This window comes from Neopelma chrysocephalum, unplaced genomic scaffold (assembly GCF_003984885.1).
Source record: "Neopelma chrysocephalum unplaced genomic scaffold, ASM398488v2 Primary Assembly neopelma1_62, whole genome shotgun sequence".
NCBI classification, from domain to species: domain Eukaryota; kingdom Metazoa; phylum Chordata; class Aves; order Passeriformes; family Pipridae; genus Neopelma; species Neopelma chrysocephalum.
In genome coordinates this window covers 8,697,210-8,724,649 of record NW_020897719.1, presented here as the reverse complement: position 1 = coordinate 8,724,649, position 27,440 = coordinate 8,697,210, and the positions used below count along the sequence as shown (strand labels likewise).

The window sequence follows — 27,440 nt, the reverse complement described above, 5'->3', positions numbered from 1 at the left end:
TCACATCTAACATCAGGATTCTTTGTTCTGCGCAAATACACAGAAGTCTTCTCCAGTTTTCCTTTCCTTTTTTTAAGGTTGTTTGGTTTTCATTATGATGATGAACTAATTTTTCTTTTCCTTTACAGTTATTGTTGTTTAACCCCAGCAGGCAACTAAGTATCATGCAGCCGCTTGTTCACTTCACCTTCTCTGCCACCCACTGATGGGATGTGGGGGAGAATCAGGAAAGAAAAGAAAATACAACTCATGGGTTGAGATAAGAATAGTTTAATAATTGAAACAAAATATAAGATCATATTAATAACAATAACAATACTAATACTACTTTTAATAATTGTAATAGAAAGGAGAGGGAGAGAGGGAGATAAAACTCGAGAAAGACAAGTGATGCACGATACAATTGCTCACCACCTGCTGAACAGTGCCAAACTCATCTCTGAGCCACAACTGGCCCTTCTCTGCAGGTAACTCTCCCCAGTTTATATGTTGGGCATGACATTCTGTGGTGTGGAATATCCCTTTGACCATTTCAGGTTAGCTGTCCCGGCCATGCTCCCTTCCAACTTCTTGTTCAGCTACTCACTGGCAGAGCATGACCCACTGAAAAGTCCTTGGCTTAGATTAGGTACTACTTAGCGACAGCTAAAACGTCAATATGTTATCAACATTATTCTCACACTGAATCCACAACACAGCACTGGACCAGCTACTGAGAAGAAAATTAACTCTATCTCAACTGTAGACAGGACATTAGTTTTATTCCAGCTATTTTCTTTTCAAGGGCTTTATTTTTGCTTTCAAGTATTATGGCTAGGAATAGAGGGATACCCAAAATACCTTTGAAGTAGAAACTGAACTTCATGGGTTTTTTTCTGTTGCTTCATATTCTGATGGCTTTTAATCAAAACATATTTTTTTTCTACTTACATTATTATAGTGTTTTCCTCTTTCATAATGATATTAAACTTAGTTCTTGTTTGTGCCTGTTCATCCTGAGTCAGCATATCCTGCTCCTCCCACTACTCTGAACCTTGCCTCAAAGCTTTCCAGTAAATAGGAGGATAATATTTTCTGCAAATCTCAGGTGACTTGAGTATTCTCTGTTGATAGTGCTATGCTTGGTTTCTCGTTCAAGGTTTGCAGTGACCTTCATGCAGGAGAAAAGTGGGTTGGTGACATAATTGGAAAGGACCTTTTCATTTACCTTGGTAAATGTAAATTTCAACTGAACTGCACTATAAAAGTTTTAGAAGAGAGAAAATCTACAATAATGTAAAATGTGTCTTTAGAAGTGAATATGAAACTTTAGTAGTCTACATGAAAATCTTGCTTCAGGAATAGAAAATGCAGGTTAAATTAGCTGGCTTGGAGACTCATGGATTAATGTGACAAGCTAAATTCTTCTGCTGGAGATCCAGCTGTGAGGATGGACAGCAGCAATTTCACACTTTAGGTAGTAGGATTTTGTAATCTTTAGGGAGGGATACTCCTGACCAATAAAGACACCATCCTGACTGTAACAGTGGGTTATGCACTTGTGCAGGTGTGGTCAAAGAAGGAGGAACAAGGCTAAAAACCATCTCAGAGACCAGCACAGCTACAGTCTGAGGTCATGGTTACCCATGCGGTCCTTTGTGCTAGTTTTCTGTAAGAAAGCCTTCCCCACTCCGGCAAGCATTTATGCATCTGTTAATTCAGTGGGATGGTCCTGAGGGCCACTAACGTAAGGATAAAATCTGGACCTGACTGAGAAAGAGTATTACCAAAATACAGCTGTCTTATACATATGCTCTGCATACAGCTGATAAAAAGGTGACAAGTCTGAGTAAATCTCAGTAAATTGTGTTGTTAAACTACTTTGAGATAGTGCTGAATAAACTTTGCCTGTGAACTGGGTGGAACCTTAGTGTTTTATGTTGGAGATAATTATCTCATTTCAGAATACAATAGTAATAAGACTGCATTATGAAGAATTCTACGTCTGGGTTTAGCCTTTGTGGTCTTTTGAATGGCAACAGTGCTGACAGAGTGACAAAACGATTGAAGAAAACTGCTAACATGGTCATACTATTATGCTATTGATTTCTTTCAGCATCTATTCTTCAGTTAATAATCCATTTAAGACACAGATAGGAAGTTTCTTTCCTTAGAAGTGCTGTATCATTTCTTCTTCTTTACTGCAATTCCAGCCAGAGTTAAGGAAATGCCCTTATGGACCATTTCTCTTTTCTCTCCCTCGAACAGACTGAATAGACACAGACATACATTATTCATGGCCAGATTTGTACTAGTCTTTTCTTGTTTGCTCTACTCTGTTTGGGTACCCAGGCTATGGGGTGATGCTGTTGTGTAGAGGTGATAAAACTGATAGAAATCCAGCTACTGCAGGTAAGTAATGATGCTGGCAAACCAATGTTTTTGCACTTTATATAGTGCGATAAAATTCAAGCTATTAGGTTCTTGCTTTATTTTGTGATGGAATCAAAGTTTTGTCTCCCAAATTCTTAAGCCAGCCCAAAGAGACCAGCACTTGCCTTGTCTCTGTAACATGGCCTACTGATTATGCTGCTAAATGCTAATTAACTCACTTGATCATCATGGCTAGGCTTCGCGAACGAAGATTTGGGAAAGGCTCTAAACACATTTGTTACAAGCACGCTGGTGGCTAATAAGGCCAATACGAGATAGACATGTCTGATTGCAAAAGGCACAGCAGAAAGACTCCTTAGGTGGTATATTCTGCAAGGCACGATTCTTTCTCCATTGTCTTTTCTCCTCAACAGTTATCTTGTGTGCTTTCTCAAAGGAAACAGCAGCGTTATAGATGATGCGTCTCCAGGCCTCCTGATTTGAGGCCAGAGTAGACCAGTTATGTTGGTCAATATGGCCAAGGCTGAGATGTTGCTTCAGGGAGTCCTTGTATCTTTTCTTCAGGGCTCCTCTTTTGCGGCAGCCAGTGGCAAGTTCACCATAAAGGAAGATCTTAGGGAGGCGGTGGTCCTTCATCCTTGAGACGTGTCCTGCCCAACGCAGCTGTGTTCTCAGTAACATGGCCTCAATACTTGTGACTGCTGCTTGTTCTAGAACAGATGTATTGGTCACATAATCTGACCAGTGGATGTTTAGGATTGTACGGAGACAGTGTTGATGGGAGCATTCTAAGAGTCACAGGTGGTGGTGGTAAATGACCCATGCTTTGGAACCATATAAAAGAGTAGACAGCACAATGGCTCTGTAAACACTGATCTTTGTACTTTTCTTCAAGTGTTTATGGAGTTTTCCGAAGGCACTATATGCCTTTGCTAACCTGTTGTCTATCTCCCCGTCAATCTTACCATCCGAGGAGATGATGCTACCTAGGTAATTAAACTGCTGGACTGATTTGAGCTCTGATTGGCCAATGGTGATCTGGGGATGATGGAAGACTTCCTGAGGTGCAGGTTGATAGAGAACTTCTGTCTTCTTTAAGCTGACTTCCAGCCCAAAGAGCTCAGCAGTGGCTGCAAAGCAGGATGTTAAATGCTGCAAAGTTGCTTCTGTGTGGGCAACAAGGGCGGCGTCATCAGCGTAAAGCAGCTCCCGGACAAGATGGTTTAAGGTCTTGGTGTGGGCCTTCAGTCGCCTTAGGTTGAATAGGCTTCCATCAGTACGATATCGAATGTAGATACCGTCCTGATCCTCGAGGTCTGCCGTGGCCCTTTGGAGCATCATGCTGAAAAAGATTGTGAATAGGGTTGGTACAAGAACGCAACCTTGTTTCACATCACTGGTAATTAGGAAGGGCTCAGAAAGTGCATCACCATATCTGACTTGGCCGCGCTGATCCTCATGTAGTGAGATGATCATTTTAAGGAACTTGGGGGAACATCCTAAATGTTCCAAAATCCGCCATAGACCTTTTCTGCTTGCGGTATCGAAAGCCTTGGTGAGATCAACAGAGGTTACTGCCGCGGTCCAAAAGGGGGGAGGGGAATGGGGCCGTGACACAGCACGGGTCAGGGACACAAAGGTGGGATGCAGGAATAGTGTTTATTCCAGTGCCCACGTGGGTTTTTATCAGCTCCGGAGGGGAAAAGGTCAGAACATAGGGCGGAGCATGAGACAGACAAACAAGGAAACAAATCAGGATAGGGACACGGGCAAAAGGGGGAGGAGTGGGGGAAGCAGGGAGCAGGCAGCAGGCAAACTCATGGCAAGCCTGGGCATGTCCAGGTTGTGCACTGTGTAGTGTGAATACACTGAAACCACATAATAACAGTAAAATCCATATGATAACTGTAAGGTCCATATAATAAAGTCCTGCCAATTGCTGTATGCTTTTCTCCACGCCTGGAACTGTTCCCATCCTGAATCTTGCTCCTTCACAGGTTACATAGAGACCTTTATTCTGTTCCCTACACTTCTCTTGCAGTTGTCTGAGAACTCACTTGATAATGAAATAAATTTGTTAATACTAGTAAACCCACTTACTAAATCTTACCGTTAACATTCACAGCACAGCACTTTTTTGCAGTACAAACACTATGATGTTTTCCTGCTGAAAGTTCTGTGGCAAAATACTAAAGACTCTTTAAAATAGCTATCATTATTAAATATTCTTACTTTCCACTAAAAATATTTCACACATATATAGGTATCACAATAATTTTCCAGGCAATTCTAGCAACCTCTTTTTAACTTGTACATTCCTTTTCACATGAGGACCATTTCATTTGAAAGACTTGTTCTTTACAATACAGCTTATAAATAATGCTCTTAGTAATGGCTTACTATTAGTAAGCTTTAATTCCATATTCACACAGAACTCTCATTTAAACTAAGTGGGAGTTTCTCTTGATCAATCCCAGCAAAATCAATCATCTTTTGTTAATTAACGTTTTTATTTATCGGCTGTTAGCTGAAAACTGTTAAGTAGTTTGAGCTTAGTCTAATATCACTCCTCTGGCTCCTATTCTATAGTGTCTACGAAGTGCACAAATGTTTGTTGTACCTAAATTGAAATGGAAATGCTGCAGAATACAACTCTAACACTGAAGGATGTGTGCTTGTTTCTGCTAGGCTGCCTTTTGATTCTATTTATGCTGTTTTTATAGCAGTTCTTTTTCTAAGAAATTTTTAAAGGCTGATTTCAGAATTTGAATAATTTTAAAAGGCATTGAATTTTGATCTGTTGCATATTAGAAATGGAATAAACATCTTTCTTTACTTTTTTTTTTCCTAATTGAGTCAGTACTGAATGGAACATATTGTGAACTAACATTAGTTTAAATACACATCAAAAGGCAAGACTGCTTTCTCAGTTCAGTACTGAAAGTACCAATTATGCTGTTTTTGTGAGATTTCCCATCAACTGTGGAGTACAGCAAAATATAAATCTTTGGAGTTTTGCATGCTGCAAGTGTTCCCTGAATGAATTGTTGGCTTTCCTTCTCTTCAGCAGATGTTTGTCAGTGTTAGACTGAAATGTGTATTTCCAGGCTCAAATATAAAAAAAACACAGTTCAGAAAATATTCCTCAAAATAAATTAAAAATTTTTAAGTAAACATTTATATTCATTATAGTTTCTCATTATATTAGGTGTTTTTTCACTGACAGACAGGCTCCTTATTTAACACTTATTTGTAAGAATAGTGGCAAACTTAAATGCTATGAAACTATTAAAATATTTCAAGGGTCACTGTAAATCCACTGCTACTACTCTCAGAACATAAGTGGAAGTGTATTGACAAAAGATTACACTGATTTGTAGCTGGTGTTCACGTACTAAAGGTAATGTTTGCGAACTCCATGAACAGCATGAGAGCAGCAACCTGAAGCATGAACATGCTCAAACTCATTGCTGCTTACATCCATAAAACATATTTGGACACAAAATGGACCAGATAGATTTTTTTAAAAATGCTCTTAACAACTAATATGAAATATTTTTGCTACTTTTTTCTCATATAGTTATCCTTGAAGTGCTATTCTTATTTTGATGGAAACGTCACCTACTGCTGCCAGCTAACCTAATCTGCTTGCCTCGTATGAAAGCATACTTTGTGGACAGATCCTAAGCTGGTTGAAAATGATGTTGCTGCCTTGATTTCACAAAAATCGTGTTGTGAAGCTGAACCTAAGATGCCTACTTTGAAGGCTTCCCCCCTTGCCCTCTTTATCATTCTGAGACTGAGGAAATAGAAATAGAAAGCACATTTCTCAGGCTGAAGCTGGTTTTGTCTGTGCCTTTACAGGAGCTATAACCCTTCACAGACTTAAAATATCTTGTCTAACAGATTAGCCTCCCTGATGTGACTGTCTCACCAAACCATCTTATGCCTCTGGCTTTGTTTCCTCTGTTCTTGCCGTGCATGGGCTCGGGGGTGCATACCCCTTTACAGTTTGTTTTCAAAATGAGGGAGGACTGAAACACACAAAAAAAGGGTTAGTAATAAGAAGTGCTGTCATCTGGTGGTGAAATTACCACTTTGAACAAACTGACTATGCTTTTCAACGAATGGGTTTCAGTTTTGGGGGATATTGATATAGTCTCCTTGGCATACAGACATGAATCTTGTATATTAGAAACAGGCAAAATCAGTGATTTTGCCCAAAATCACTAAGCCTTTTGAACTTCATTTTTGAAGAAGAATAGCACACCAAAGGTAGGTTCACTGTGTTCAGGCTTTGAATTTTTCTTCAACTTCTGCAGCCAAAACATGACAATGTTATTGCAATATGCATTAGAAATGTTACTTGTTGTGTGCAAATAGTAATGGAATGGAACACTAATGGTCAAAAGGAATGAAGTACGTGCAAAAAGAAATTTCTCTGAGAAATATATTAAATATCAAAGTACTGTTTTCTACTCTTACAGTTTTACCATCAGTACTTTTTTGCCACATTATACTTGATGTCCATACCTTTACATACTAGGAAAATACACTTTTTAGATCTAGCTTCAAAGGTAGTTTGTCTGTCTGTAACTGAACTGTAACGGTAACTGTATTACTGCTATCATTTAATCTCAAATGATACAGTGTCTGCTCACCTGGGGAGCCAGAAAGAGTGTACAGCAAACAGTGACAAAATTGTTACTTAATGATCTCTCTTCATACTTTTTAAGGCTGACTGCTTTTTGAGTTTTCTTGACCTTTAAAGTTAGACACAAGTGAAGAATTATAGTTGTCACATGAAAACAATCAGAAATCAAAGAACAGACCAAAATATTTTCCAACTATTCTTATCTAGACATAAAGGTAGTATACCTGCCAACTGGTTTTCTCTGATATTAGACTTTTATTACAAACTTTATGGATGGAAAACAAAATAGACTATGTGGATTTCATAATGTAGTCAACTTTTGTCTTTTCTGAGTGCTTTCATCTGAAACTAAATGGTTAAAAATGCTGAAATTAAAATATAAGCTTTCACATCTGCAAGAATTTTCCTTATTGCTGATCCATGTATCAGTCTGTGTTATGTACATCCTATATTTTGGAGTAGATTTCTTTTAGATGTATGACACTTTTCAGAAAATCTTAAATTGCTTAATAAAATACATCACTCTACCTATGGATTTCCCATGCTGCTATAACTGTAATTTCTATGGGTCTGTGTTAATTATTGCAGTTGACAAATACAGAACATAGCTAGCCATACAAAAAGTTTCTTTACATTCTTGAAATGCAAGAGTCATATTCTTGCATTCCTCATAAAGAGGAAGTGAAATAGTAAAGATTTATTGTATTAAACAGATCTCATGAATCAGTGAGAGCATGGACAGGGTCACTGTTCAGAGTCAGAGTAAGGATATTAGCCGGGGTTTAATAATTTGATTGTGACCCATTGTTACACTTGTGTGGTCTATTAACTCTAGTGGTTGGTTTTATTCACAGTTTAGATTCGCAGCTTAAATTCCAGCTCAAATCAAAGGGATAGTTTCATAAAAATACTTCCTGTAGTTTGCTTTGCTTAACTTTATAACCTGTTTTTATAGTGCAGTTTTAAAAAACCTGATTCTTTTCTGCCACTGAAGACCACAAAGTCATTGAGACTCATTGTTATTTTAAAACATGACAAGCTGGCCTTAAGACCTTAGGGATCCTTTCTTCAGAAGTCAAGCTGGTGATGGATAAGGAGCCATCAGAGCTATGTGTATCTTAACTGCAGGAGTTCAATTAAGAAGCCAAGAGTGTCTCAGGTATGCCGGCGCAAATGGAAGTACTTGCTTTGATAACGTCTCTGTAGTCGTTTATTGCAGGTAGTTGGCTTCCCCCAACTCATTTCTGATTGCACAAGGAGGTTAGCACAGAGGAATAACTGAAAGGACTGAGCTCCATCAATGCTCAGTGAGTGCTAGAGAATACCACAAGTGGGAAATGCTATCAAAATCCCTGTGCCTGCATGGGGATTTGTCAGGAAATGGTGAGCTGCAAGATCTAGCATCTATTAGCCACAGCCCTGAGAGCTCTGCTGAGTTTCTCCTCCTTAGAGAAACACTGTTCTGCTGCCTATGCTGTGCAAAGAAAGTTTCCTTAGCCAGCACTGATTTCTGCAAAGTCTGTTTTGCAGTTATTTTGCTACCGCATTCCTCTTGGTTTTCATAATGCTTGGCAGTATGATGGAGAATTTCCAATTGCTCCCACTCTACCCCACATCTATATTTATCGGCTATTTTTAGATATTAAGATACCAAAACACACAAGTAGTAGTCATTCTTGAAGACATGGCCCTTGTCAATGAACTTTTAAATGTTTCTTCTTCAGTCCCTTCACCCTTGAAAGAATATTCACAAGTTCCTGATGGATATGACGTCAAAGGTTAAATAAGATGAAAAATAGTGCATTAGAGTCACATGAGAATTTTTTCTTAACTTGAAAACTACTCTAAGGCATCAACTAAACACAGCTGTAAGTTTCCAGACTGGATGTCTTTTGCTTTGTATTTTCTCTTCATGTCTATTAATGGGAAGGTCTTATCTAGTCAGATCAAAGTTCCCATAGGAAAAATATTCACATTTAAAAATTAATTACTGTGTTTAGCTTAAGTAATTAATTGGCAAAATCACACATGCTTTTATAAACTAAACATGAATGTGAATATTGTATTTGGTGATAGTTCTTAAGATAGAAGAGAAGTGTATAATTCCTAAGTTAAATTGAATTTTCATTTTATTATGAAATAGTTTTACAAATAGTGTTTCCTCAAAAAGTTTAATAAAAAGAGCAGGACAAACAAACAACTGACATTCATTTGTGATAAATTAAAAAGGATTATTTCATAACTAAAAATGCTTTTTTCCTAACCCTTAAAACATGTTTGAAAGCCCTCAGAAATAGAACAAAAATTGTGTTGTGATTGTGTGTCATATCTTAAAATGGAATTAGACTTTTCGGGTACTTGGAGAACATTTTAATAATTAAAAGTTCATAATTAGATGCTTATTTTCTGGTACAGTGGCTGAAAAGAACATGAAGCCCCATAACTCATTTGCAGATAGGTGTTGCGTTCAGGACTGATGATAAATGACACGATCCCCTCAGGATGAGAAATTTTCCTTCAGAAGCTATTAAAAACACTGGAACAAATTAACATTCAGCATAAATGGAAAACTATAGTGAAGTCTGATGAGTTCTGTCCAGTATATTATGATCATCTTTAAGTGTATTATTTTGTAGATTTAAACATTTATTGCATTCAGAGTAAATTTTCATCAAAGAAAATTTTGTTATTAAAATAGCTATTTCTCAGATCCCAAAATCCATAAAATCTTAACACAGAAAGGGTTATTAGACCACTCATTCTAATTCTTCTAAAATCACAGGCTTTTGTATTCCATTCAACTATTATCCTAGTACTCAGCTTTGAGGCTGAGAATGTGTGTGATAAAAGTGTCTTTTGGATTTGGCTACTGTATCTCTTCCGGAAAGTCATCAATCCTTAGTTTGAAGAAAACAACAGTTAGAGCATTTCCTTTTGAGTGTTTCAGTGTTTATGCACACAATTTCTGATATGCGCTTGCCTAACATCAGCTTGTGGCCAGTGGCTCTTACCACAACTCTTCTGTGCTTGCTGAAAGTCCCTTTTACATTCAGGATCTCTCAAGATTTTCACAATTTTTTTTCACAAATTGGCGACAAGAACATAGCTGAGTTTCTTTAGCGTTCATTTAAACACCCTTTTCTCAGTCTACAATTACTTCCATAGTTCTTTTCTACATACTTGCTATTTTTCAATATCTGTGTTTCAAAAATGTTTAGGGTAGGAATATTTTTAGGCTTCCATTATTGATCTCTCCTGAGCCATAAATAAAAACAGAGTTAAGCCAGGCTCCTATTCACTACTTCCTTTATGTTATTTTCCCTTTCTTCTATAGTATCAGTGGGACACTCCTGCTGAGTTGCTGGTTTGTTATGATGCCAAATTCTTTACAGACAGACTCATTGTTTGAGGCGTTTTCGTCATTGATGGCTCCTGTATTTCTTCCTCCAGCATATGCAGATTTGTATTTTTCTGACTGGGAACATTGCTATGAAAATATTTATTCTTTTTAGTCTGTTATATTTTTCATTGGTCCCAAATCTCTGATGGTTAAATTGAGTAGTACAAGACTGAACAGTCCCTCTTTCTGATGCTAAGCCTTTGCTAATCACTTTCTTATGCATGTTTGTTAGCCAGTGCTTAAACTGGTTAAAACACACTTTATTGATATTGTGTAGTGCTATATTTTTAATTAGAATGTTGAATGATGCTAAGTCAAAAGGCACACAAAAGTTGAAGTGTATTATACATACATCGTTACCTTTGGCAACCTAACTTAAAATCTCATCAAAGAGCAGAAGTAGATTTGTTTGACAAGGCTTATTTTGCACAGAACTATGTTGACTAGCATTAATTATATTCCTATCTTTTAATAATTTATTAATTAAATCTCTTTCCAGTTTTCCTATTATTTCTCTTGGGACTGATGGTGGGCGAAGCAGCTTGGGAGTACAGATATCATCTGTTTGCCCTTAGTGGAACGCCAAGAAAGATGTAGCACTGCTGCTTACTGGAAAATCAGTGACATTGTTCATGCCTCCTTTAGGTCCCCTAAATATGTCCTCTTTCTTACTTTTGACATGCTACATATTCTTTAACTAGCAGAAGAAAAATCCCATCAGAAAATGTTGAAGTCCTAGTTATGCCATTGTGCAACATATTAGAAACAAAAGTAGACTTAGTGTGACTGTGGGAAAAGATGTTGCACAACTCTACCACAGTTTTACAACATGATGATGCGTGCTCAAGTTAGAAAGAGCAGTTGAAGAAGCTTCAATATGCATCTGTAACTCTTAAAGGCTGCTATGTTCTTGTTCCCAGAACAGGCTTGTCGGTGAGGTATAAAATAGAAATGGGTACAGTCAGTTACATCTGCATTGGGATCTTTTTCTGGATTACAAAATCCATCTCAGAGTGTTCATTTCTGTTTCAGCTTTGCGGAACTGGTAGAGTCATATTTACATTTGTGTTGGATGCTTTTGGCTTCCTTCATGCTTGGTCTTTCTGGTTCTGAATAGACTTTAAATTCATTGTGATTAGGAAAGCCAGGTAATAGACAACAGGAATGCCTGGGAGGGGATAGATAATCTATTAACCATTAGATTTTATGATGTCCTTCACTCTTCAAATAATCTGAAATAATTTCTGCTATTTTGATATCATTTGAAGTTAGATTATATTTTATTATATTATATTTATTGGTTGGATTATATTTTTCTTCATGCATTTATTTACTCTTTCATGTACAAAAGAGTAAATACATTGTGATATTAATTTTAGAGTACATATATGCCTGTATATTTGATTGTAGTAATCTCAAGAAAGATAATTTTTAAATTAGAAGTGAAAAATGTGTAGCGTATTTCTGGTCTTTTCTCAGGATCGTGGTTATCTCTTCTAATTATATTTTTCTTTATAATTATTCAGAGTGTTTGTTCAGCTGTGTAAGGGGAAAATGGTACACAAATAAGAAATGTGTGTGTAAAACTAAAAAAAAAAGATTAAGGTTATTAATTCTATCCAAGTGTTATTAGAACTGAATCTATTGTTTTGAAGTATTGTTAAGTAAGCATATTGGCAAATACTGATACCAGCAACTTGAAAATTCAGCAATTATTTCTATTCCTCCCCAGGTACAAACACACTTGGAAAATCAGTCTAGATACCACATACAGCAGAGCCAGAGGCACCAAGTGAAGCAGTATTTGACCCTTGATACCAAGCTGTCCAGCCAGACACTTTCTCTCTCCCACTCTCACACAATCCAGCCTGTGGGAGTGACCTCTATTCTCAGGAACGGACACATGCCTCCAGTCAGTGATATTGGCACACCGGAAAGCCCTGTTACCAAGCTGCTGGCCCTTGGAGGCGAACACGAAAATGCGGTAGGGCAGGGCCAGTGAAAGGAAAGGGGAGCTGGGCTTTGTCTGCTTCTACAGAAACGTCACATGACCCACCTTGTACTAGTAGTGGGCAAGAGATGACTTTCTTTACTTTCACGGGGCCTTTGGATACAGCACTTGCTTCCTGCATCCTTTTGGATTATGTGGGTTATTCCCTTGAATACCTGTGAATAGCTTGTTGCATGGTCAGGTTTTTAAGCTGCTGCCATCTAAAATGTACTGTTGCATCTTTTTATATATGTGTCATATGTTACTGTATGTTTTCTGAATATGGACTTTGCAAAGTAAAACTTTTTTTTTCCAGATGAGAGTTATCTCTGTCTAAAACTATTATTCTAGCTCCATTAAAAAGTTAAATACTGATTACCTTCAAGACGTAACTGAAAGAATCACTCATTCATTTTTCAGTTAGCTGATATATTTATATATGGGTTATCTTGAGTAAATTGACATGTATATGCTAACTTTAATGCCACCATCGACTTTAATAGAGGTACAGCTATTATACAGTATTACATTCTCAGCCAGTGTGAGATGTAGATCGTTGTATCCTTTAGTACTTCAATAGATTTCAAAAGAGACTGCTTATTAGGTAAAGGGGGAATTCCTACAGAAATGAGAAATGGAGATGTGTATTATATCTTGGACTCTAACAGAATAAAAGAATCTTACAAATACATTGTGAGTCATTTGAGCATTTGGATGTTATGCAGCTGAGCATGAGGGAGCTGAAAAATCCACAAAGCTTCCTGGAGAGTTCTTCTGGGGCCTCTCCATTCCTTCTGCATTGACAACTGATATTTTTAGCCAGGTTTATAAACTACTGGAGCTACTAGTCTGCAAAGATTATTTTAGATGGCCTCTGTGGAGGCCTTTATGGTCACCTCTGTGCTGGCAAGTGCAGTGTGCTGGAACTACTGTCAGGTATTTTGGGTATCTGACCAGGAATACCTGGAGCATACCCTTGTACCACTCTCTGTCCTGGCAAGCAAGATGGCTGCTTTCAAATCCCTCTCCAGACCTGTGCCTGGTGAGGACTGAGAGAGTGATAGTTGGCACTGGCCAAAATTCTCATGGGCATCTTCTCCATGATTTGAATAATCCCATCCCAGAGTCTCAGGGAGATGACTGGCACAGTGTAATTTCCTAATGTGGATGTGCCTTGTGGTTGAGAGTAGGCTAGTGTTACATTAGCAAATAATATAGAGCCAACACCCAGGTGGTGCAGTAAAGAGTAGTCATTCCTATTGTCTAATTGCTGGCATTTCTTGGCATCCTTTTGGCCCTGACAATGCTTTCCTAGGTAAATTTGGGCACAACTCCTGGCAGAGTACTCCTATGGTTTTAGAGAGGGAGGGGACTGCTGAGCTGTGCCAGGCCATGTGGCCTAAAAGTCTGTGTCGAAATGTCTCATGGCTGTGTGATACTTTCTTTTGTTGCAGAGGACCCTCTACACTTCCTTCAGCTCCCAAGAGCTGCAGACAGTAGAGTTAACAGTGACATGTTCAGCATGGGATCTTTCCCATAGTTATTTTTGTGAATGGAACCAGACCGTAATTATCATTGAAAACTCATGTTGTACAAATCTGTATAAGTCTATAGGTCTGCAAACTACTCATGTTTCATCCCAAGTAATTAATGAGCTATTCCACCTGCTTCAGTAGTTTTCAGCTCAGATTAGAGCAAAAATGGGAGCAGAAGACTGTCTGGAAAAGTATCCAGTGTAAACACAACACAAAACTCTGCCTGCTGAATCTTGAGTCCAGCGTGTAACACTGAACCTTGAGAGACTCACACTCTTGCAAAACCACAGGTTCCTTTCAGCCTTCTTGCACTGTTGCAGAAATGCACTGTGGATATGATGCATTTGATCGAGATGAGAGGTCACAGTGACAACATAGCAATGCATTCCTGTCAACTGGTCATGGTGTTGCAATAAGGGGTTAAAATAGGAGAATGGACTGGTGCTTAAGAGGAAAGATGTGACTTGTTAAACCACAGCTGTTTTCATAAGAAGTAAAAAATGTGACTGTTGTGTAGAAGTGTTTGAATTATTTGAATTTTAAGATATAAACTTCTAAAATTCAGTTTCATTGATGTAATAAATACTCAAGATTAATTCCTCTATATTTTCAAAATAACTTTTTACCATTATTATTTGTAATGATTTGTCTTAAAATATTATTTTATCAGATGGAAGAGGTGATTGAAGACATAATCAATATGGAATCAAATTTTAATGATGAAGGCATAGGTTGTTCTGAAACTCCTTTACTAATGCAAAGAACTGTAAGTATTTTGTTGAATTTGTCTTGCTGTTTATACTAGAAAAAATTTTTGAGTGATTTAAGCACATCACAGTTCAGAAACTAAGGCATAGTATCAGTGGACTATTTTCCTTTCTATTCAGTTGTTTGTCCTTTTGTCAATGTCAGAAATGTTAGAAATGCAGAATATCAGAAAAAAGACTTCAGTGTGGTGTGACACAGTTGTTTTAAGTTGTTTGAATAGCATTTAGGGTTCTAGCCCAGGAAAGATCTGGTGCATAAGCCATTGGAGTTACTAATTCCTACGCAGGACTATGGATAAAAGGAGTCTGTGAACACTATAAGCCCTTTTAAAGTCTTGCTGAAAGATCCTTCTACCTCAACTAAAACAAAAGTCAGAGCTCGCCCATGTAACAGTTTCTATGGTACAGTGTCTTATGCTGAAGCAAGGGTGGGCTCTATTCCTTGATTGTCATACAGACAAGCTGCATTTAGTTGAATAAATTCAAGGAAAAATAACAGAAATGTAACTTTTCAAATGAAGTGCTTTATGGGAATTAATGTAACAAACTTAATTTTATAATTTTTTTTGTAAAAAAATGGCAGAGGACTAACAAAGGCTACTTATGTTTCCATAAATGTTACATATTTGAAGAGGAAGGATGGACCTTTTCTGGACACAACAAAAACAGAGCATTATTATTTATGAAAGTAACACCTATCAATAACTGTAATGCACTTTATAGAAGGATGTACTCTGTACTCTCAACCCTAATTTATTTTGGGAACTGTTTGTCCTCAGGGCTTTAAAGGGAAACTTGAAACTTCATTCTGGTGAAGGCAGAATGTGTTTCACAGGCTTTCACAATCTACCAAGTTAATTTCAGAATACAGTGTCAGGTGCTTGCTCTTAATCACCCTCTGGAGGAACATCTTTTTCTGACTACAGAACATCACTGGCTACAAATATACCTTAGGAGATAAGATCTCTACTGCTCTATGTTACCCACTGTACAGTCCAGTATTGATGCCAATTAATAGTTCCATGAGCACCTTATATTTGCATGCCAGCTAGAGAACTAATACAGCTGGACTGATTTATACATATCTCAGTACAGAACATAGCAAAGAAATGCCCCCGGGGAGTGAATTAATATTTTGGCTCAAATTAATGTCAGGCAGGGGAGGATTCTTTCGGGTGTGGTACTGTGGGATGGTGATGAGAGGCATGATTTCTGGGTTTTGGATTGAAGTCATACTCCCTTAATACCTTTTAAAATTGGATGATGTTAATCTATGCTAATTCCAGGCTCATTAGCCTTTATCTTTGGCCATGAAGGACATATCTCCCTAAAATATATTGAATATCCTATTCTTGATGAGCAAGGAAATATGCAATGACGTTTAGGCCTTGCTGGTATTGTATTTGCAAAGATTTGGGACTCTTGCCGTGCCTCTGGTCCAAATAGTGGTATTTGGATTTTTGTTTGTGCTAAGGAAATCATCAAGCTGGCAGGTAAGTCGGGGAATAGCATGCATTTCCCAATCTCTCTGTTCAATACTATGGCAAAATAAAGCCTGCCTTCAACAAGGCAAGTGAACTGCACCAGTGTGGAACAAATTGAGCAGTGCTTCTGCCTCTTCTATCTTGTCTTTTGGTATTGTGTACTCCAAAAATATAGAAAAGAAATACACATACAAAGGTGATCTCAGGTATTTAGTTCATGGTACATGGTTTTATGGCACCTTTCTGGCAACATCCTAAATCTGTCTGCAAAATTTTGGTTATAAACTGTGCAATAGGGAATGATGGAGAGGCAGGTGAAAAGTAAGTTTTTTAGATACAGTTTTTCATTATCACATCAAGCATAATGAAATTTTTTTTATCGGAGCTAAAAATATACCAATTACAAGAGTACTGGACTAGGAGACATGATCAGGAATAAGAGAACATCTAATTTCTCTGTGAAGGCATGCTGGGTTTGTGCTGTACTTAAGCAAGACTCAAATTAGCTCTTACGTACTTCTGCACAAGGTGCCTTGCTATGGTGGCTGCCATGAATGTAGAGTGTTTGTTTTCTCTTTACACTTCTCCAGTGTAATGCTTAAGCATTTTTAGAGTTTCATCTTATATTTTCCTTACTTTGGATTGTCTTGATTTTTCAAACTCTGCAGAGTGGTCACTCTGAAGTTCTGAAATAATCTAACTGTCTTTCAGAATGTGTTATAAGACTTGGGTGTTCCAAATTCACAAAGCCATTTTCTTTTCTCGTTGTTCTCAATAGACAGTGCCTGAGTAATCTTTCCATTTTTTACAGTGCTACTTGTTGTGTGTTGCAGTGAATTAATATTGCTTTAGTTATATGCACCCATGTACCATTTTAATGGCACATTAAATGAGGACATTGAATTCTGTGAGACCACTCATGTGAATAATTGCTCAAAGGCTCATTGTCTGACCCTGAATTAATGAATTACAGTTATGTATTAGTAGAATCAGAGAAGTGAAAACAAGAACATCCCTCCATCTCTCATTAAAATAATTACAGTTTCTGAAGCTGTAATTCTGGATTATGTGGCTTTTATTGTGTTTGGACCCAAATTTATAATTTCATAAAACTCTCTGGTCTTGGGTGGCAATTTAGAAATTGTTTAAACTAGGGAATTCTCTGTCTGTGTTTCTGTTTCTCTTCACAGTACATTAATGGCAGAAACCCCCTTTTTATAACAATTTTTTAGAAGTTCAGTTAAAATATAAGACCAGGTCTTCCCTATATGCAAGAGGTCTTGATTCCTCTGAAAGTATAACCCCCATGAAGATGACACCAATTTAAAGCCATTTTTCCTTGTAACAATTACTTTCATGATACTTTTATTAACAGACAGAAGCATATTCATCCATATTATAAGAAATTATTTTTTTTCTAAGTATCAGATTAGGAGCAACATATTTATTCCCAACCTTATATCAATCATTAGAAAAATGAAAGAAAGAATATATGAGTGAGTTTTAGAAGTGAACTAATGCCATGTGTGTCAGCTATGGTGACAGACATTTGAAAAGCAAATACTTTTCATTTTTATCAGAATTTCATTTGTATTCAAAATCCTTACAGTCTATTCAATATTTGGTAGTGAATTTAAAGTTTATTAACTTTCAAATGTTCAGAACATAGTAAATTTAGATATTTAGGTTAATGTAAAGTGTATATTACACCATCATCAAAGTTAGGGCAGGTAGTAAAAAGCTGTGCTCTATAATGCTTTTAGTATCTGAAAAAAAGAAATTTAAGAAACATGCTGTATTAAGGCAGATTTGGAGAGCACTAGTCACAGTGAAGAGAGACAGAAAATGGCAAGGTTAAAAAATAGGATCTCTGTTTCTCAGGGTGTGATTTAACAGTGTGTGACTTTGTGAACCACTTTTTGGCACTAAATGTTGTTTTGTTTTGCTAGTATATATATACAGGCCTAGGATTCACCAGAAAACCCAGTAATCTCACAAGTATAGTGGAGGTCTGTACGAAAACAGTTGGTCTTTTACCAGTACTTCCATTCAGAAATAACTGTTGCAGCCCAGATAATCACTGTACAACTGTGATAATGTCCTCTGCTTGACATGCAGTCCACTAAAACTTGCATCAACAGTATTAGGAGATTGACTGGCTAGGAATAAGAATGAAAGGAGAGGATATTAATGTTTTGCAAGGGCAGAGGCCTCTCTTGCACAGTACTGGGTGGGACCAACCAGGAAAACAATTTAATTTTGTGAACATTTTCAAGGATTCTAAGTTGTCATTTTTCTGGCAGACAAGAAAACGTAAGCTTGCAGTGGTATTCTTGAAGAAGCCTGAGGAGAGAGGCTCTCTAGCAGGTAGATGGCTGGTGATGAGAGCTAAGAAGTAGTTGCAGAGCAGTGCTTTGGGCAGAGCACTACCATGAAACTGGACTTCAAGAAATTGAGAAGAAGTAGGTTCTTTCAGATTGCTTGGTAGAAATTTGAAAGCTTCTATATGGAAAACCTTTTTGTTGATTTTTTTTAACATGTCCAGTACTAAATAGAGCCAAGAAAAAGTGTTTCCATGCTGATGTAGGAAGAAATTCTTTACTTTGAGGGTGCTGAGACACTGGAACAGGCTGCCCAGAGAAGCTGTGGATGCCCCAACCCTGGCAGCGTTCAATGCCAGGTTGGATAAGGACTTGAGCAGCCCGGTCTAGTGGGCGATGTCCCTGCCCATGGCAGGGAGGGTTGAGACTACGTGATCTTTAAGGTCCATACCAACCCCTTAGCATTCTATGATTCTATGATTTATTTGGTATATGTGTTATTTAATTACCTCCTTGAATGAGCTTTCTGGCAGGAATGTTTCCTGAAAGCAATGGCTTCTATCCACTAGAAACAGGATATTGTTATTATATATGGATAGATGCAACACAAGTGTGGTCTGAAGAATTATTCTCAGTCGGGAAGCAGAATAGCCTTGGTAGTCTAAGACAAAGATGGAGCATATATCATTTAAAAAATGTTATTTAAAAAAACCTCTTCAAAATATTTTCCAAAAAGTGATTCTTTCCTTCAAAGGATATAAATACTTACAGGTTTGAAACAGCATTAATTCCTCCAACAGTTCCAGCTATAACAGCGTACTGAAGTCACTATGGTGATATAGGTGCTTTGAAGTTTGCATCACCTCAGATATTTAGAGCTGTCACAAACAATGAATCTTTTGTTGAGAACTTTGTCTATTTGTGAAGCTAACCAAATTTCTTCAGTCCTCATTTGCATCTGACTTGATGTATGTGGTATTTATAGGCTGGGAAAAAAAGAATTAAGTCACTAGCAGAGAAAGGAAACAAAAGCACCTGAGCATGCTGAAAGGCAGGAGTTGTGCCAGCTGTGAGCTGGGGGGCCCACCGGGCAGAGGAAGGGGGGAAGGGTGGCAGAGAGGGGAGCACAATGCTGTGCGAAGGTGATGCCTTGCAATGAGTCAACTCTTGAGGGGTCCTATGAGGCTTCACTGCTTCACTTTCATGACTTCATTTCATACACTTACAGTTTAGTATTTCACTAAGATTGGGAGCTACTGTCTGCTTCCAGTCCACTTGGGAGTCAAGTCAGTGGGATTGCTTCACTTTTGTCACTCCTGCAGGAAAAGTTGCAGAGAAAATCTTCAGTTGCCCTGCGGCTTGCTTGTGTTTGTTTTGCTCCTCTGGCATTTGAAAAAAATCTTGTGTTGTACAGGCATGGAGTAGAAGTTAGATCAGGACAGGACAGGATAGATATTTTCCTTCTTTAATTTTTATGATTCTATTAACTACAGCTGGTATAAAGTCCTGGTAAATCTGTTAACTCTACCTTTGATTTTATGAAGACACTATTTATTGGTAAAGCATCGTTCACTCAGTCTGCAAATCTCACTGCCATTACAAGGTCTTTGAGGTCACAGTTTCTCATCATGACATTAATAATTTGTATTTGTATTAATTATTTGTCAAATACTGATGATTACCATCTGGATGGATTACAAAAATTGCTGTTTCTCCTATTCTCAGAAATCATACAGAAAGAAGGAATTCAAGTAGGAATGCTCTAAAGTATTTTATTCAATATTTGCTGAGATTATTCAATCCTGAAGAAAACCTGGCTTTGCTTTAGAGGTGCATATAGTATTGCTGATCTAGGCAGTCCCCTGCTGCATAATCATAAGTATATTTTATTTAATGAATACTGATGTCATTTGGCAAACTTTATAAGTTGGTAACATCTGCTAAAGTTCAAAACCATTATAGAGAAAGGGCCAGAGTAAACATTAACAACCTCATTTGCTTAGGTTGGGTAACTTGAAAAGGCTGCATAACATCCATGAAAATGCTTTGTCAGTCGCATTCTACACTAGATTAGTCTTAAAGTCCAAGGAAGTATCAAAGTTCACCTACATATATAAACTTCTTTCTAGCACTCTCTGGCATCATTTCCAAGTTTAACGAAAAAGAAAAATGAAGGAGAAGGAACAGTCAGTAGCTATTGAGGAAATAATAGACTCCTCAAAAATAAAACTGGTGAGCAAATATTTTGTTTGTCTTTCTTCAACACTATAAAGATGCTAGTTAGGAAGTTGTGTCTTTCAGTTGCTTCAGTTGCAAAAAACTAACAATGAAAAGCACAAATGGAGAATTCAGGCTAGTTTCCTGCAACTGGAGGTGTCTTTTGTTAACACTGCCTCTGCAGTTTTGAATGTCATATGAATGTCAGATAAAGGTTTTCTTTTGATATTTCACACAATTTAATATTTTGAGGCTGAAATGGGCAGTGCACAGCTCTCATGCCTGCTTTAAGTATTCCAAATAGATTGGGTATGAGTGTTTGCAATTTACCTTATGGTGTAGAAAAGGTATTCATAGCATACAGCATACATTACTTTGGGTCAGGAGAAGAACCGTGGTCCACTTTTACATAGCTGCAGCACTCAACAGCTATGCAAAATGCCCAAATACTTAATCTCTCTCTCTAACACTCTAACATGGCCAATGTCTACTAACCCTTCTCTATTTTGGGGGGTAGAAGTATCTGGCTAAAGGGAGACAAGACTCCATGACTCTGAACTGAAGGGAAAATTCCTCTTTGGTTTTCTCTTTTTAAAAGGTAAATAGACAGAAATGAAAGTATTATTCTAAAATATACAGTTGTTTGTATACAAGTATCTCTTATAAACATGATCTTTATCTCAGACCTTAATGTTTATTGGAGAGAGGTAAGTGAAAAGGATAGTTAAAACAAATTTTTAATTCTCCTAAAATTCATACCTTACTAATTCTAAGCAAATTCCTGCTGTTTGGGGCCACCAAGCAGATTCTGTCATATCCCAAAGCCTCTGCTGCATGTCTCATGCTGTTGTCTGCATACAGCAATGCAAGACTTGAAGTCCCTAGTAGTCAACAGGGAGTAAAGAAGGCTACATTAAGCTCATTGGGGTCCTCAGTTTATAGGTTACGATCACTTCTGGAAATAAATGAATTTCTGTCAATGGTTTTACATAGGTTGAATAAAAGACTTTTGAGCTCAGAGGCAACAACAATGACCATTTTGTTCTCCAAGCACAGTCAAGCTTTTTACTGCAAGATAAAGCTAACTTGCAGAAAAAAACGGATTTTTTGAAGTCCATTTTGAGAAGCAAACTTCTGAAAAATACAACAGATTTTCTTAGCACTTCCTTCTCTATGAACCAAGGCCTTCTACGACATTTAATATATGTGTACAGCAGTTTATGAAGTATTTGACTATTATATTTATGCTAGAAATAAGCATTTGTGAATATATCTGAAATCAACCACTACAGAAAGGAGTTTCAATCAAAATTGAACTCTGCATGGTACATCCTTGTGAACACACTAGGTCATTGAAATCAGTAAATACCTTACTATAATATATTCAGATATTTATATGATAGGTGAAATCTAAGAGGACATAAAGCATATATATAACATAAATACTGGCAATAGAGATATTAACATATATATATGTATGAGCAAATGCCTCATATACTAATTCTGAAAAAAAAAAATCTCTTTTTCACTTCTTCCTCAGCCTCAGTTTTTCACTTTTCTTGTATTTTTGTGCTTATCTTAGGTTATTGTTTTTAGAGGAAGAATTTGAATGATTTGGTATATGCATTTACATATGGTATCCAGCAAAATTGAAGTCAGATGGAAACAGGAATTAGTGCATTAGCTGGTGTTACTAGTGAAACAATCTTAGTAAAACAGCTAACAGATCTGTCATTTAATTGCCATTAGGTTTCAGAACCTAGGGGTTAGTGGGCAGTACTCCCATGACATTTGATTTCCAGCTGGAAGTTGGATGATGACATAATCAGAGCATCACTTTACTTCTGGACTGTGTGTTATGCTAATTTTATAATCAGAAATACCAAGAATATCTAAAAACATATGATTAAGAGATAATAATTGAAAGACCAGATATCTTCTGCAAAGGATTGATTCTCCAGAAAATTCCTTTGCATTGTCATATTTGATCAGACATTTATCTAGACAATGGACTTCTATGCATATGATCAGGGCAGGAATGTACCGTGACTGGGAATATGAACAGAGTTCATTTTTTTCTGATGAATAATGAACCAGCTTGATGATCATTTTTTGAAGATAAAAAATGAACCAGTTTTCATGCATAATATATAGTATGTAATATAATATATCTGAACATTAAGTCCCTGGTTGAGGAGTGTGTAATTATGAACCATGTTAAAGATAAATATAGAAGGAGATACAATTTATTCAAATGAAAACAAGTCTGAGAAGGCTAGCATTTTCTGCTGTTCTCCTTAGATAATAAAAAGAGAAACTAGAACATTTGAGTATTTGTTACTGAAAACCATATATTCTCAAATATAAGCATTTTGTATTGCAATTACAAAAAGACCTAAAACATTTACCTGTGAATTATATCTTCTTGTTCTAGACTCTAAAACCAGTATACTACAACTTCTGTGGCAACTGAGAGTGTAAACAAATCCTTGTAAATAGAAAGGATAACAGAGCTTATGTTCAGCTTTCTTCAAGAAGCACAGCAATTGAAAAAGAAAGCCAGAGGCTGAACCCTAGTCTTCTCAGCACAGGACTTGCATTGACTCACAAGTTTACACATCCTGTCTGCAATATCTTTAAAAAGATGAAAATCAGAATTTACTAGAGCACACATTAAAGATACAAGAATTACCCCAGTTTTCCTATTGTGTAAACTTGGAAACACCCTCTATACCATATATTGCTATTTAGAAAATGGATTTTCAATAGATGGATTAATATAAACTTATTGATCAACCACTATTTGGTCAAATTCAGTGCACATTTTGATGCCAATCTGTGAACTCAAAAGACTAAAAAAAAGTTTATTTTTGACCTGTCATGAATAAATAGTAAAGCCATGACAAGCAATTAACTATGTTCTTATGTTTTGTACCCCAGTAACACAAATACTGAACAAACTTTTACTTGATGTGTAAAATGAACTGTGGACACTATTCCAAGTTTAGATTTTTATATTTGGGATGCATATATGGGATAAGAATATAAAAATTTTACAAAATCCCTGTTGTTTTATTTTTTAAATGAATGAGAAAGAACCACATTGAAATAGATGGGTGCTAACATATTTTTGGGGCTAAAAAGAGGAAGCAGCCTCATTTTCCAAAACTGTTCTTGGAAGTGATGCTATCAACTAAGCTCATGAAAACATGATTGAAGTTGGGATGTATTTAGGGGTGGGAAATGATGAAGTATAGCACTAGTCTTTTGTTTTAGATGTAGTCTGAGCAAGTACCAATTTTTACCTAGCACAGAAAGAAATTTTCTCTTGCAAATGTAGTACTCAGCCTTTCAGGGTAGGCAGCTGCATAGTCTCAACTTGCGACAAGTAAAGCAGCATGTATTGTGGTTCACTGTTACTGGAGTTTGCTGAGTCTGCTGGTGCAGTACAGGCAATCTGATCATGTGTAATAGGGTCAATGATCCTCAGAATGGTCTGTACTGCACTGCAGCTGCTGTGGATGCGTGCCATACTTCTGTTACTGCAGGAAACATAGCCATGTAGGCACACTTGGTGGGTTGCGTGTCTGCAGTTATTAGGACTTGAAAAGAGAGTAGCAAAGGACGTTTCTGCAGGACTATTCCTGCAATATGCTTCCCACTTGTTTTTTCGTGGACACTTCTGACCTGGGCAGAATGAAGACCTCTGGTAGAGACAGTCTGGTCCTGACCTCTGTAGCTGGCACATCTTGACCCTTCTGATCTTACACGTGGGCTTTTGAGTGGAACTGCGAAGAAGTAAGGCTCTGGGAGAAATGGTAGCGGAAATAAGCCTCCACTAATAGGGCAGTCCATTCTGCTGTCTGTTTGCAGGTTCCTCAAGGGAAAGCAGGCTAGCTGATGAACTGTTTTGACCTGTTAGGGCAGTCCAGATACTTTGGTGAAAAGCTCTTGCTATCCTAGTGTTTAGCCATTTTTGACAACTAGAAAATGTATGGTGTCTGCTCCTTAAAAATATACACCCTCCATGATCCTTGATTACTGGCATCCTTTGGATGTATGGAGAGCTGTTTCCTACTGGAATTAGTCTTTCTAGTTAGTCCTGCATATCCAAGGTTTGTTGATTGTAACCTTCTTGTATGAATGCATATTAGTAAAATTCAATACAGATTATCTAGAAAGTAACCAAACAGAATTGTTTTCAGATTAAGGAGCAAGATAAAGAGATTATAAAGATTTTTTTTTTTGCAAATAAAAGATATTAATGAAGTGCACCAATAATCAATCCTTGGCCTCAGTTTATTTAATATTTTTATTTGTGATACAAAAATACATTTATGCTGATGAAATTCACTGAGGTAGCAAAAATAGGAAGTATTGCCAATACAAAGGAGGATAAGGATATCATAGAGGAAGAATTATATAAGAATATAAGACTGTGATGACAGAATAGTCTAAATGGAAGGAACGTAATAGTACTGAGTGCAAGGTCATTCATTCAAATACTAATAACAGGAATGTCTGCAGTAAGCTGAGAGCTCATTAATTGGAGATGACAGAAAAAGATCTGGTTATATTAGTTGCCCAGAGGATAACTGTAAGCCATCAAAATGATGGGAGTGCAAAACGCAGATAAATATGATCTTAGTATCCATCATGAGACATATTTCCAAGAGATACAAGGAAATATTCACTGTGGGATTCACTGGGCACAAAACTTCTGGAATGCTCTAGACAAATAAAGGTGTCCACCCTTCAGAAAAACTAATTCAAAGCAGGAAAGGTAGAGAGAGGCTTGTTAGCACATATAATATCATGGGAATTCTTCTAAAGGAGCATGACCTGTTTTATTTAGCAAAACAAACTCTTAAGGGAGCTATGTTCACTCACAGTAGTCACATAGGGATGTTGAACAATGAACTATATATCTTAAAGGAACACAAAACCAAAACAAAATTTGTCTGGGAATGGAAATAAAGGGAAAGTTTTCTGACAATAATTTCCAATCATTCAACTCTTGTAACATACTCAATTAAAAATATTTGAGATGCGAAACCTAATTGATCTTAGAACATTATTGGCTTATGAAATAGGTTATATGATAACACATTAAATGACCCAATATCCATGAAATGTTTTCTAGTCCAGACAGGGGATTACCACATTCAACAGAATTTTTAAATTAAGAAAATTCTAGCTGACTTTGGAAAAGGGTTGGGCTGATATTCTTTAGCTGTGCCACACTGATTCTGATAGAGCTATGATCCTTACAGACTTGAATGTTAGTGTGAGGCAAACACAAGATGTAAAGATCAGCCAAAATGGAAAAATTATTAAATAATATGTGATCATGCAAGTGAACACTTGAAACATGGAGCTCTAGGGGCTACAGATGAACAGGCACAGACAACCTGTATCCATATGTCTTATTATCACATTAAGAATCCCTCCCTTGGAAGGTATGGAAATGGCTTAAATCTTCCTTGAAATAATACGGTGTTTACCAAGAGCTATCATGCTATGGGATTTGGAATACTACATTATTTCCCTTAATAAGGTAGTATCTTTCATATCTTAGTAATGGTTTCCTTCAAAGAAAAAAAAACCAAAACTTGGCATTAGAGACTGCAAATTGTGATCACAGCTGTCCATTGCTAGTTATCCATACTAATGAACCCTTAGTATTTGCTACACTTTCCTACCTGCATAGCAGTTCAGACCCAAGTATTGAACATAACAACCTTCTCTCGACTAGACCTTCATAGTACCTGCCTTGAACACTGCCAGGAAGCACAAGGTCACAGGCTCTTGTGAGGTGTACTCACTCAGGTACTGCACCTGAAGTTTGCTTTTATAATTGGTCTAAGCTTCAAAGTTGAGCATCTTTCAGGACTGAGCCCCTTAAATGGAAATTCTCATGTTCCAGTCTTTGCACACAGGAATTGAAGATCCCATGACACTTTATACAAAAGGAAGAGTGTTAACCCCAGTGTCCTTGCCAAATGCTAACTTTGTTAATTACAGTCTTTAATTCTCCTTGCAGTTTTAATTAGATATGGTATTATTCTCTTCCTATACCATATTGTAACTGGTTATTCCCACTTAACCATTTGCTGTGCTAAAGGTAGTTGATCTTTTCTCCAAAGCTGTGTGTATTTTAGAAGTAGGAAAGATGCCTTATTATATTCTGCTATTTTTAATATTTATCTTCTCATCCCTTACAAGCTGCTAGCATCTAAATTCTCAGATCCATATATATAAATACATGTATCATGAATTCAAAGTCTGGAAATTATGTGACTTACCAGGACTTCTCAAAACAACGCAGGTGTGAATCAATACAGGTTATGACACCTGTGGGATAATTTCCTGGGACTTATGAATTTTCATACCCAAATGTCTGTTTTCACATCTCTAAACTGAAAGCAAGAACAAGCTTTTGACGCAGTAGAATCAGTTGGAATTTTAAAGTGCTTTGGGATTCATCAGTTTTGACAGTGCTATAGAATTTATTGTAAGATCATCACTGTACACATATCATATAATTGTGCCATTGCAAATTATTTGTACTTGTAGTAAGACTGTGTTGGATTATTGTGAGATTATGTATACATATATCTATCTATCTATAGATATAGATATATAGATATATAGATATATAGATATATAGATATATAGATATATAGATATATAGATATA

The 27,440-nt window shown here is 37.0% G+C and overlaps 1 protein-coding gene across 2 annotated transcripts in view; it reads left to right on the top strand.

Moving 5' to 3' along the window:
- TFEC (transcription factor EC) overlaps positions 1-27,440 on the top strand; it is a 96,004-nt gene that overhangs the window by 43,712 nt on the left and 24,852 nt on the right. Inside the window, exons 2-3 of one of the 2 annotated variants that reach the window (XM_027682272.1) lie at positions 12,160-12,411; positions 14,623-14,718. In XM_027682272.1, coding sequence (XP_027538073.1) covers positions 12,160-12,411; positions 14,623-14,718 — 348 coding nt within the window. Of the gene's footprint in view, positions 1-12,159; positions 12,412-14,622; positions 14,719-20,665; positions 20,757-27,440 lie in introns of those variants that run through there. The other variant, XM_027682273.1, reaches the window with a different exon arrangement.